The following is a 13,811-nucleotide window of genomic DNA, read 5'->3' on the forward strand; positions in this document are numbered from 1 at the left end:
TAACTCACCTAGATTGAGACTTTGAAAAACTGAATATGGAAGTAAATTCACACTAGCTCCAAGATCAAGTAAAGCTCTTTCAATTTTATGTTCTCCAATAAAGCATGAAATTGTAGGACAACCGGGGTCTTTATATTTCAAAGCATTATTGTTTTGAAGAATAGCACTTACTTGTTCGGCTAAAAAGGCTTTCCTTTTCACATTCAGTTTTCTCTTCACAGTGCACAGATCTTTCAAAAATTTAGCATAAGAAGGAACTTGTTTAATAGCATCCAACAAAGGTATATTGTCCTTACCTGTTTGAAAGTTTCAAAGATTTCAGAGTTGTGATTGACTTTTCTTTGTTTGGTCATGGCATGAGGAAATGGAAGTGTTGGCGAAGAATCAGTCTTTTCTTTACAATGTTCAGATTCAACCCCTTCCTTACCCTCAGAGATTGACTCATCATCTTTCTCACAATGTTCAAGAATGGGTTTTTCAATAACCTTACCATTGCGAAGAGTGATGACTGATTTGGCTTGATCCATGTGTTGGCTTCCAGAACTACTTGCATTCACATTGTATTGCCCTTTTGGATTTTGCTGTGGTTGAGATGGAAACTTACATTTCTCTTGAAAACTAAGAGCAGATGTCAATTTTGCAAGAGTATCTTTAAAATTTGTCATGCTTTGAGCAAGTTGAGTGTTGATTGTCTCTTGCTTTTCCATGAATGCATACAATGTTTCCTCAAGATTTCTTCTAGGAGGTGGAGCATAAGGAGGTGCATATCCATGAGAATTTTAAAAATTATGGTGTACTTGAAACGGTGGTTGTGAAGTTTGTGCATTATTATTATCACTCTTCCAATTAAAATTTGGGTGATTTCTCCAACCAGGGTTGTATGTTTGCGAGTATGGGTTATGATTGGGCCTTTGGAAACTGTTTAAAGCATGAGCTTGTTCATGGAGACATTCCTTAAAAGAAGGCAAAGTTGGACAGTCATTGGTTGAATGTTCATTGGTTTCACAGATTTGACACACAATGTCTTGAACAGATTTTAGTTGACCACTCTTTTTTAATTCTAGTGCCTCGACTTTTCTAGCTAAAGATGCAAACTTGGCTTGGAGGTCATGATCTTCCCTAAGGTTGTATATACCTCTACTAGATGTATGAGGTTGGGTTTTACTCGGTGCCTCATAAGTTCATGTAGTGTCCCAGTTTTGCGTATTTTCAGCTAGCAAGTTTAGGTATTCCATGGCTTCATTAGGGTCTTTATCCTTAAAAGTTTCATTGCACATCAATTCAACCATTTGCCTATCTCTAGGAGTTAACCCTTTATAAAAATGTGAAACCAATCTCCATGTTTCAAAACCATGATGAGGGCAAGTATTAAGCAAATCTCGATACCTATCCCAACATTGGTAAAATGTTTCTCCTGGTTTTTGAGTGAAAGTGATGATTTGTCTTTTAAAAGAGTTTGTTCTGTGGGACGGAAAAAACTTCTTTAAAAATTGTTGTTGCATTTCATCCCAAGCACGAATAGATCTTGGTCTCAAATTTTGTAGCCATGTTTTAGCTTTATCTTTTAATGAAAAAGAAAAAAGCTTTAACCTGATGGTGTTCATGCTACAATTTGAGTCATTATAGGTGTTACAGACCTCCTCAAATTCCCTTAAATGCAAGTATGGATTTTCTAAATCTAAGCCATGAAAAGAAGGTAAAAGTTGAATAATGTCTGGTTTAAAATTAAAATGAGATGCATCAGTAGGAAAAACTATGTATGAGGGTGCACTTGTTCTTGTGGGATTCATGTGGTCTCTAAGTGTTCTAACCCGAATATTCTCATTATTCTCATTATGAAGCGATTGGTTATCTTTTTTGACCATATTTTCTGAAAATGATGAGGATACCCTACAAAGTCTACCACTTAATGTACTGACCAAACTCTCATGCACGTGTAGGAAGAGAATAAAAGGAAGAAGAAAGTAAAAGTAAAAGAAACAAAGTTAGATACACGAAACGTGAAAAGAGAAAATAAAATAAATACTATAATTTCTACAAGAATTTACCTCCCCGGAAACGGCGTCAAAAACTTGACACGACCAAAAGATTAATGTCTTCTCCCAGGTGCAGGAGTGTCGAAGTAATAAATAACCCAACAAAACCGGGGTCGAACCACAGGGAGGTTAATTGTATAAATTATAAACAACAATAATACAACAACAACAACAATAATAATAATAATATTAGTAGTAGTAGTAGTAGTAGTAGTAATAGTAATAGTAATAGTAATAGTAATAGTAGTAATAATAATAATAATAATACCAATAATACTATTAATAATGATAATAATAAAGATGAAGAAGAAGAAGAGGTTGATGAGAACTTTGAGATGGAAGATTAACGTAAGGATGAAACAATGATAACAACAAATGTCAAGGTTAGAGGATCCACTAATGGTATTTCAAACAAGTATAGTATAAACTCCTATTATTCAATTGGAAACCACACACAAAGGAGGTTCCAATCAGATTATAAATTGTTAATCATGATTACATTAGTTATCTTATTCGAATAATGCTAATACTTGTAAAATGTTGTCAGGCATTCATGATTATAACTTATGTTAATAACAAATCAAGTTCCTTTTATAGCTCAGGTGTCGGTTATACCATACAGTATGGGCTATGAAAGTGTCAAGTATTTATTGTACCAAGTGTTATACAACATAAATCTAGATTAACCATTTAACAAGCAAAGTATTAAAAGTGAATAAGATAACAAATATAAAGCATGTTAGTATCCAACATTAAGGTTCATGTTAAGTTTATATTATACTTCTTCTTACACCATTAGTGTACCCTTTTCACATTGACATAATTAACTTAGCTAAACATAATGAAAGAAAGAAACATAAATAAACAAGATAAGAACATAAATGAGAAAGAAGTTAACTAAGTAAAGAAAAGGAAATGAAAAGCATAAACAAGAGATTAATATAAACAAAACGTAAGTATTACAAAAGATAAAGAGAGAGCAAGAGCATGATCTTGATCTGAAAACCAAGATGCCTATATACATGGTAAATGCCTCCTTTTATAGGCCAAAATTCAGAACTATTGATTTGTTGACCAATTGATGAATGGGTGGCCACATCTTGACTTGGTGACAATTCTTATCTTCTTGTCTGCCAAAAACGTCATTGATAACGTCATAATTTGAACAGACTTAAATCATGAAAGTTCTCGGAAATTGTCTCATCTTTCCAGGGTAAAAATTTGAGATCATTTGGACTTCTAGAACTCGAGATATGGGCTGAACACTGAACAGTGTCTGAGTTGTAGGACAGATTCAGACTTCTTCGTTGTTGCTACAATTTGGACTTGAAAACGGCCTTGTTAAATCTTAGACTCCTCGTGAAAGTTGTAGGCCTATGTCTTACCTTTCCATCCATATAAAGTGGACCTAAATTCGAGATCTACAGCTCTAGATATGACCCGATTACCGAACAGTGTTCCAGTTTGGACTGCACCAACATCTCTTTTCTAAGTTTGGCCATCTCTTTGTCCTTTCAATTTCAGTACTTCAACTCATCAATCAATTCTTTTATTTATGTGATAGGCCTGCATTTAAGATGAACATTAACCATAAATTAAAGGTATCTTATATTATTAGATATGTTATTATAAAACATGCTTTAGTTAAGGAGTTATTGATACTTCAAGTGCAAAATGATGATATAAAACCTTGATAAAAATACACTTTTAAGTACTAATCAGTACTTATCCATTAGAATATATCTATACAGATATATAGGGACCAACAACAACAAGTTCTCTTGATGGTTTTTGTTACTATGCTTTATTTGTGGATCATTTTACAAAGTATTACTGGTTATTTCCAATTCATCATAAAAATGATGTTCATTCCATCTTTATTTAGTTAAAAGGACTTCTTGAAAAACAATTTGGCTTTCATATTAAAAATTTGTACTCCAATAATGGTGGTGAGTAGAAGGGTCTTTGTCAATTCCTATCCTCTTATTCTAAAAATATGCTCACTACTGCTCTTTACACACAACAACAAAATGAAACATGTAAATGTAGATATCGTCACATTGTTGAGACAAGCCTAACCTTGTTACATCAAGCATATTTTTCATTATCATACTAGGCATATGCCTTTCAAACCGCGGTTTATCTCATCAATCACATGCTAACACTTGTTTTACAAAATAAAAGTCTTTTTAAATGTCTATTTGGTCGTCAACCAAATTTTAAAAAACTTGGCATTTTGGATGTTAGTGTTTTCTTATGGCTCAAGCCTTACAATAGTAACAAAATGTAACCAAAATCTAGGCCATGTGTTTTTCTTGGTTACTCAATTACTCAAAATGCATATAAATACATGGCCATTGAGAATTCTCACATTTATCTTTCAAAACATGTTATATTTGATGAAACTATCTTTCCTTTCACTCTCTCTACTATTATGTCATCTCCTACAATTTCAGGTTAGATTTCATTTGACTCCACCATATCGGCAATTCCACCTCTTGGACAAACACCTTCCCTGCATCTACTTGTGATGATTGCTGCTCCTGTTGCTCATTCACCAGGCCACCACTCACCAATTCTAGTCCCCCTATTTGAGCCACTAGATAGCAGGTCTGTCACACAACTATCATCCTTCATTCCTCCAACCCGAAGCCACAGTATAACAAACAAATCCATGAATAACATTTACAAACTATATATTTAACCGCCAAACATCTCATTCCACAACCTATATAGTCATCATGTGTCTCTAAAGACCTGAAAGATCATAAATAACGACATGTTATGTCTGAAGAGTTTAATGCTTTAGTTAAACACGGAACTTGTGAGCTAGTTCCACCAAATCCATCCATCATTCCAGTCGGCTGTAAGTGAATTTTTTGAGTCAAACACAATGTTGATGGCATAATATCAAGGTATAAGGCATGCCTGGTTGCCAAAGAATATCATCAACGTCACGGCCTTGATTACACCAAAACATTCAGTCTCGTTGTCAAACCAGTAACCATCAGAACTATCTTCTCCATTGTTGTTCAACATTGTTAGTGCATTCGACAACTAGATGTCAACAATGCATTCCTACATGGAACACTAAAAGAAGATGTGTTCATGATTCAGCCTCCAGGATTTGTAGATTCCATATTGCCTTCATACATCTGCAAATTAAACAAGTCTATATATGGCTTGAAACAAGAACCACATGTTCGGTATGAAGAGCTAGCTCTTTTCTTCTAACATTAGGATTTCAACAATCCAAGTCAGACCCCTCTCTGTTCATCTATTCCAAGAATGACATAACATTATTTCTGTTAGTCTACGTCGATGATGTTCTCATCACAAGCAGTGAATCAGCGGCCATTTCGAACATAATACGGCAACTTGGCAACCAATTTTCCTTGAAGGATCTTGGCAAACTCTAATAACATGAGTAGCAGGTAGTCTCCTACTCTTTCTCGAAATTCTTGGTCGAGAATTCCTTGAATAATTGATGAGCCCTTTCTTCTTTTCTCCATCAAAACAACAATTTGATGCAATCCTAAATGACTTGGATCACCAAACTCTATACTTGCTTGCAAACTCTAATAACATGAGCAGCAGGTAGTCTCCTACTCTTTCTCGAAATTCTTGGTCGAGAATTCCTTGAATAATTGATGAGCCCTTTCTTCTTTTCTCCATCAAAACAACAATTTAATGCAATCCTGAATGACTTGGATCACCAAACTCCATACTTGTCTGCAAAACTCTAATAACATGAGCAGCAGGTAGTCTCCTTCTCTTTCTCGAAATTCTTGGTCGAGAATTCCTTGAATAATTGATGAGCCCTTTCTTCTTTTCTCCCTCAAAACAGCAATTTAATGCAATCCTGAATGACTTGGATCACAAAACTCCATACTTGCCTGCAAACTCTAATAACATGAACAACAAGTAGTCTCCTTCTCTTTCTCAAAATTCTTGGTCGAGAATTCCTTGAATAATTGATGAGCCCTTTCTTCTTTTCTCCATCAAAACAACAATTTGATGCAATCCTAAATGACTTGGATCACCAAACTCCATACTTGCTTGCAAACTCTAATAACATGAGCAGCAGGTAGTCTCCTACTCTTTCTCGAAATTCTTGGTCGAGAATTCCTTGAATAATTGATGAGCCCTTTCTTCTTTTCTCCATCAAAACAGCAATTTAATGCAATCCTGAATGACTTGGATCACCAAACTCCATACTTGTCTGCAAAACTCTAATAACATGAGCAGCAGGTAGTCTCCTTCTCTTTCTCGAAATTCTTGGTCGAGAATTCCTTGAATAATTGATGAACCCTTTCTTCTTTTCTCCCTCAAAACAGCAATTTAATGCAATCCTGAATGACTTGGATCACAAAACTCCATACTTGCCTGCAAACTCTAATAACATGAACAACAAGTAGTCTCCTTCTCTTTCTCGAAATTCTTGGTCGAGAATTCTTTGAATAATTGATGAGCCCTTTCTTCTTTTCTCCATCAAAACAGCAATTTGATGCAATCCTAAATGACTTGGATCACCAAACTCCATACTTGCCTGCAAACTCTAATAACATGAGCAGCAGATAGTCTCCTTCTCTTTCTCGAAATTCTTGGTCGAGAATTCCTTGAATAATTGACGAGCCCTTTCTTCTTTTCTCCCTCAAAACAACAATTTGATGCAATCCTGAATGACTTGGATCACCAAACTCCATACTTGCCTGCAAACTCTAATAACGTATAATGCGAAGTCAAAATTCCAATGGACCAGAACCATTAAAGAAAGACAAAAAACTCTACACTAATGCCATTACCAATTAATAACGAACAAAACACAGCGTGCCTTGCAATTATAATGCAATTCGGGCCATGGTTAAACAATCAGATTTGTATTTTATTGTTATTGTGTTTATTGTCCAGGTTTACGGTAACAAATATAATTCTCAATTCAATTATTGGATTGGATAAAAAAATTTCCATATATATTATTCTATATTGGATTAAAATTTCAAAAATACACCCCCACAGAGACCAGAAGCTGCTATATGAGTTCTGTTATCTGGATCCTTTTGCCCTGTGGACATTTTGTTTGAAATGATACAAGTATATCCAGCAGCAATGGAGCAGCCAACACAAGACTTCTTTAAGTTGTGTTTTGATGACTTCGTAGTATGAAATTGTGTGTTCGAAAATATTTTGAATGAACTGAAAATCAACATATTAAACAATAACTATATTTGTAGTATCATTTCTTATACTTCTCCTTTGTAACTTGTTATAATTGTTGGGAGGTTATTCTAATAGTCTTGATATCTTAATTTATTAATCGTTATTTGAAGTTTTTATTTTTAAATCTGATTTTTTATTTTCCCAGGTTTATATTAATTTTTATTTTGGAATACATGACAGCATAATCATAGAGTTTTCATCAAATTACAAAGGAAAGTCAGCCCGCTAAGCCACTTTGGGAAAAAAAAAAAAAAAAACTCTCCAAGAAAAGAATCAAATTAAGGACAAACATCCTCACTGTCTGTCTGGCCAAACAGAAGCAAAAAGAAACCCAAATTCTAGAAAACATCCAACAAAACTGGTCCTCGAATTAAATATTAATAGACTTCCTTGCAATCCCCTCCGAGCGCGAAACCCAAGTATCCAGGCTGGAACAAAAACACCACCTGGACCTGGACGCCCCTCCGGCATCCACCATCGGCACTTTTGAACAAATCAGCTTCACACCTGTCTAAACAGCAAGCCTCCAACAACTTCCGATGCTTTCTCTCTCTTTTTTTTTTTTTTAATATTATACCGCAGCAAGGTGAATATATTTTTTCAATAAAACAAGTTAAACATCAAAAAAATTTGATCTTGTTTTTTATATAAAAAAAATATTAAGTATAAATTAAAAATTTTATACACATATTTAATTAAATAAATTAAAAATTATTTGCATCATTAAATTTTAAAAAATAATTAATGATAGTTAAATAGATATCTTGAAAAGTTGAGATGCGGATGCAGATAAAGATATTTGATCTCGTAACATAAATCATTTACTCGATTGTATTTAAAGAATTTGTTAATTAAAATTAATTTTTTATTTAATCAAATAATAATATAAATACACACATATAAATTAATTGAATAAAATCAAAGAGAAAAAACATCTCGCAAGTTGCACCTATTAGAAATGCTATCCAAAAATAAATATTTTTAATTTTTTAAAATAAATTTTATTTATAAAAAAACATAAAAAAAATATAGATGAATTAAAATAACCTCTTCCAAAAGTAAATACATACAAAATAAAATAAAATAAACAACTATTTAAAAAAGAAAAATTAAAAATCATAGAGAAGTGGTATTAATTTAAATAGAAATTAAAAAAATTATTTCAAAAAACATATAAAAAATATTCTTTTTAAAAGAAAAAAAATAAGACCAGGGTCTCCTAGGTCTAGCAAGTTAGGCCAACACCTGACCTATTTAGAAAGGGCCCGTGGGCAAGCCCTATTTTGAAGAAACTCAATTAAGATGGACGATAAGTCATCCGCTTCAATATTTGTTTTTTTAAAAAATTTAGACGATGCATCATTTGGTTTTCCTCGAATTCTGGCCACTATAGTGGTTGAAAAAACATTTATATTTTTTTATTTAAAAATTTATTTTTAACCCAAACACTTAGAAAAGAGCCTAAATTCCTTGAGAGACTTATAAATGACATTAAAAAACCACGCAAAAACCCGAAATCAACACAAAACAAAAAACTTCCCAAGCTTAGGTCTAATTTTTTAGGCAATTTCAAGGTTAAAAAAAACCTAAGTGAAACTCCTCTTACCGAATGGAACTCATTAACACCAAAATTGATCATTTTAGTGGCTGAAATCAGCATCAAAACCGATTTTTTCTCTTTACTTTTGGATCTCGAGATCTCTCTCTCCTCTCTCAATTTAAAGACTATTTAAAAAAAAAAAACTCTTATACCAAAATTGAATTGAAAAAGTACTGAGGGACCAAATAGATATAACATGTAAAGTTTGAGGACTAAAATGATTTTTTTGCAAGAACATTGAAAACATCAGCCATTTATGATGTCTTTTTTATTTTGATCCTTCATCTTTTAATTTTATCTTTAATTAATAATTTCGATTCAATTGTCCTGTAATTTTGTCTAAAAGGATGCAATTATGCAAAAAAAAAAAAAAAAACAAAGGTTTAAGGACCAAAATAAAAAATTAATAAATTTTAAAACAATGAGTTTACAATAAAATATAAGAGAGTTAAATGTTCACAATAATTTTCTATAATATCCATTTAAGAAACCATTCCATTTTTTCCAAACTTCCGCACAGTGCCAGAGCTAGAAAGTTGAAGATTATATCCATAACAAGAAAATAATTCAAAATAATGTTAAATAGGAAACACTAGTGTATTCACCCCTAACGAGTTAATATAATTTATTTTAAAATACAAAAAAAATATTAAAAATATAAAGAATGTTTTAAAATTTAGAATTAAAATATAAAATTTTAAAACTTTAGGAACCAAATATATACGTAAACTGAAACTATAAGGATCAAAATGATTTTTTCCATGCCTTTTGAATAGCGGGCTCTAATTTTTTTTTATTGTTTTTTATTTAGGTCATTAATCTTTCAATCCTTTAAGCTGTCACCTTATATTCTATTTTGCAAAAGTATTCTTTAATTTTTTTTAGATATGTTGCAAAGAGAAGGAAATTCCAACGCATAAACAATGCTAATATGAAATATACCAATCTAAGAAAAAAGTATTATTTTTTATATAATAGAAATTTAATTAATTTGTTTTGATAAGTTATAATAAGCACATTTATATGAGTCACGAGTTTCATTATTCCGAAGATTGTAATGGGAATTAAATTTAATTTTATTGGGTGCCACGTGGCAACAAGAAGTAGCGGTCCCCAGTCATCATAAAGGAAACATAAAAAGAGACCATAAAGTAGATCGCCAAGCAAACATAGGGAGTGCCGATACGTGTCTGGCTTCTCCGCCCGGATGTGCCTTCGGTTTCCTCTATATCATCTCCTCCACTCCTACTTTTCTCTTCTACCCATCACGATCACGATCAATACCTCTTCTCCTGCTTCACTACTTCTCTCCCACTTTTACTCTTTTTGTCTCTTCTTCTTCTTTCTTCATGGCTCCTCCTGCTGCCATGGAAGAAACTGCACCAACTATTAACCTTCTCTCCAATATTAATGATGGTAATAATGCTGCTTCACAGATATCTAGAGTCACTGTTGTTGGCAGTGGCAATTGGGGTAGTGTTGCCGCTAAGCTCATTGCTTCTAACACCCTCAAGCTTGCTTCTTTTCATGGTATGGCATAGACTTTTATATATATGCTTCTTATACATGGTTGGTCTGTTTGATGGAAAGAAATACTGTTTTCTTTTTCTCTTTGTTTTTTTGTTTGTTTGTGGAAGGTTATGCACCATGAGTTAGCCATTAATTTTTTTTAGTTACTTTATTTGTGTCAATGATCATGACATTCATTTTTCTTGTAATTAATCTATGCTATACATAACAACAATGTATTTGGTTGTTAAGAGACTAGGAGAAAGGATTGGAAGGTTATGATTTTAAATGATTTCAATATGATTTTATTTTTTCTTATTGGAACTCAGATGAAGTGAGGATGTGGGTGTTTGAGGAGACATTGCCAACTGGTCAGAAGCTCACCGAGGTCATCAATCAAACCAATGTAAGAATCTGATGATCGCCTCCGCTGCATTTTGACTATGTGCAGTTGTGCACCATATTCTCCATTGTAATCCTTGTGTTTTCTTGAATAGGAAAACGTAAAATATCTCCCTGGCATAAAGCTTGGCAAAAACGTAGTTGCGGACCCTGACCTTGATAATGCAGGTAATCAATTTCTTGCTTTCCTCAGGTTTGTATATTACACGTTGTTGTTGGATATTTGTTCACCATTTTTTAAGATTTAATCAATGGACGAATTATACAGTGCGGGATGCAAAGATGTTGGTATTTGTGACCCCACATCAATTCATGGACGGTATATGCAAGAGACTTGTCGGAAAGCTAAAGGAAGATGTGGTGGCTATTTCACTCATCAAAGGCATGGAGGTCAAGATGGAAGGTCCACACATGATTTCCACTCTCATCTCTGAGCAGCTCAGGGTTAATTGTTGTGTGCTGATGGGAGCAAACATTGCAAATGAGGTTATTTATCAATTTTTTGAACCTTATCAGAGGATTCGATGTGCTTTCACTGTTTATTTTCTAAATAATTGGAGGCTGCTTGGTACAGATTGCTGTCGAGAAGTTCAGTGAAGCAACAGTTGGATACAGAGAAAACAGAGAAGTTGCAGAAAAATGGGTTCGGTTATTTAGTACCCCTTATTTCGTGGTCACACCTGTGAGTAATTCATTTTGTGATTTCTGCCAGTTTTATAGAGGCAGGTTATTGCTATAGTAAATCCTGCTAGGACTATTAATCAGCATAGTCACCAAACTATCCTAGTACGTGTAGGGATTATTTGATACATAAAACTGAAATTGAAAATCACTTTGTTCTCATCTTTTGGTGCTATATGAATGTGTAGGTTCAAGATGTGGAGGGAGTTGAACTGTGTGGGACTTTGAAGAATGTTGTGGCTTTAGCAGCAGGTTTGTTGAACATGTTCCTTTTTCTGTTTAATTTGTGTTTAATTTATTCATTTTTTTATTTATGAATGATACAACAGGTTTTGTGGACGGTCTGGAAATGGGAAATAACACGAAGGTACGTCCAAACAATTTTCTTAAGGTTAAACTTACATAATTTTGTCTTCCTGCTCACCTTGACTGTTCATACCTAAACTAGGCTGCGATAATGAGAATTGGTCTAAGGGAGATGAGAGCCTTTTCCAAATTACTGTTTTCCTCTGTTAAGGACAGCACATTCTTTGAAAGCTGCGGTGTAGCTGATCTCATCACAACATGCTGTAAGCAAGCATATTGATTTATTCAATTATTTTCTAGTATAATTTATCTCTGATAATAATTGTACCATCTGTGGCAGTGGGAGGAAGAAACAGGAGAGTTGCAGAGGCTTTTGCTAAGAATGGAGGAAAAAGGTTAATGTTTGCTACTTGGTGCATAAAAATTTGTGGAATGTTCAGGTATTTAATCTTATTCATGCTGATTCTCATCTGCAGGTCTTTTGATGAGCTTGAAGCAGAGATGTTGCAGGGCCAAAAGTTACAGGTAGATAACAAAGATAGTTATTAGAAACGGTTGCAAGATCATTTTCTTAGTAAATATGTGGAAATAAGCTGAAATGGTTCATTTATATGGAGACGGGGGCTTTAGGATCCGTCACAACCTTCCCCATCTGTTATCACACAGATCTGCCACCAATACAATAGATCAAATAAACACTTTTTAATCCTGTAATTTGTGATTAGAATCAACTGCATAATTGCCCATTTTTGATACACGCACTGAATTGCAAAATATGAGAAGTCTTTTAAGTTCTTGAGCACATTCGACAACTCAAATGGAAATGGCTTACTCTCATATTTGATTGCTTGAAAGGCAAAAAAGTGTAGTTGTGTAGTTTTTCGGACACTTTGAAAATCAAAGTTATCACAGCCCAGTATTATGGTGATTGTGATTGCGTTGCCAAACATCTAACAAATTTTCTTCTCTTGAGTGAAGGGTGTCTCAACTGCAAGAGAAGTTTATGAAGTTTTAAGGCACCGTGGATGGCTAGAGCTCTTTCCACTTTTTGCAACAGTACATGAGATCTCCGCTGGACGTCTTCCACCATCAGCTATAGTAGAATATAGCGAGCACAAGCCTAACTGCTCCCTGGTAGAAGGCTCTGCTCAATACTTTTAACTCTTTCTGAGCACGAGACTAATGTATTTTACTGTTTCAGGTGTAAAAGTTATAGGTGCTTTACTCAATTGTGCATCATGCACAGTACGAGAAGGCCAGGTGGAATTTGAAGTTTGGTTTGCTAGTTCATGCAAAATTTGCATTTTATCACGACAAGATGCTTTGCAGGGCTAAATTGCTGCATGGCATGAAGTGTCAGTGTTCAAGTTGAAGGCTGTTAAAATTAACACACTTCTTCGAGAAGCTGATGATACAAGTAGAGTCGTTTTCACCCATGAATCCAGCATTGAAAGTGTTTTCATGTTTTGTTTAGTAGATACCTATTATAAATCCAAATGTTTGAAGTACAATAAAGGAGGTCTTTCGCTTATGACTCAATTCTTTTTGTTCAAACTAAAATATGATGAATGAAATGAATCGTGTCTCTTGAACCTCATCTGAGGTCTCAAATCAAGAAGCAGCAGCAGCGCAAACGAATGGTTCCAATGCAGTCCTTCAGAATTCAATACCTTCAGGACGATAGCCGTCCAGACTATTGAGGTTATCTTTTCTTGCAGGGAGCTAGGTGAATAGAATTCTTTCTGCAACCCCTACGGAAGAAAAGGAGATTCATATCACCCAAGATAAGATATGCTTTCTAATTTTGCTCCAGAAAACCAAGATAGACCTTGCTTCATCCATTGATAACTTGCTAACGAACCCACTAAATGAAAAATCTTTCTTTCCAAGCGCGAGTTCTCTACAGATGAGCCCGCTGGTGAAAACTGCTGTTGTTGCACGAGCATAACACTGCACAATCTTTCATTCTTCTAGTCCAACATGGAAAATCATATTTGTCGTCATGTATACCTTTGAAATGAAATATTAAAGACATTGCTATGGCCATTTATAGTAAA

General features: G+C 34.0%; 1 protein-coding gene across 2 annotated transcripts; it reads left to right on the plus strand.

Moving 5' to 3' along the window:
- The first annotated feature begins 10,007 nt into the window (after nucleotides 1-10,007).
- LOC7496648 (glycerol-3-phosphate dehydrogenase [NAD(+)]) lies at nucleotides 10,008-13,285 on the plus strand. 2 transcript variants are annotated; one of them, XM_024588862.2, is made up of 12 exons: nucleotides 10,008-10,386; nucleotides 10,695-10,771; nucleotides 10,863-10,935; nucleotides 11,036-11,253; nucleotides 11,342-11,449; nucleotides 11,637-11,700; nucleotides 11,778-11,815; nucleotides 11,897-12,017; nucleotides 12,095-12,149; nucleotides 12,231-12,279; nucleotides 12,733-12,888; nucleotides 12,956-13,285. In XM_024588862.2, the coding sequence occupies exons 1-12, from the start codon at nucleotides 10,206-10,208 to the stop codon at nucleotides 12,959-12,961; spliced, it is 1,146 nt and encodes a 381-aa protein (XP_024444630.1). In that variant the 5' UTR covers nucleotides 10,008-10,205; the 3' UTR covers nucleotides 12,962-13,285. The 2 variants fall into 2 exon arrangements, with proteins under 2 accessions (XP_024444630.1, XP_002323799.2); XM_002323763.4 differs by having other exon boundaries at nucleotides 12,733-13,285.
- The last annotated feature ends 526 nt before the right edge of the window (nucleotides 13,286-13,811 follow it).

This window comes from Populus trichocarpa, chromosome 17, assembly GCF_000002775.5.
Source record: "Populus trichocarpa isolate Nisqually-1 chromosome 17, P.trichocarpa_v4.1, whole genome shotgun sequence".
In the NCBI taxonomy this organism is placed as follows: Eukaryota; Viridiplantae; Streptophyta; class Magnoliopsida; order Malpighiales; family Salicaceae; genus Populus; species Populus trichocarpa.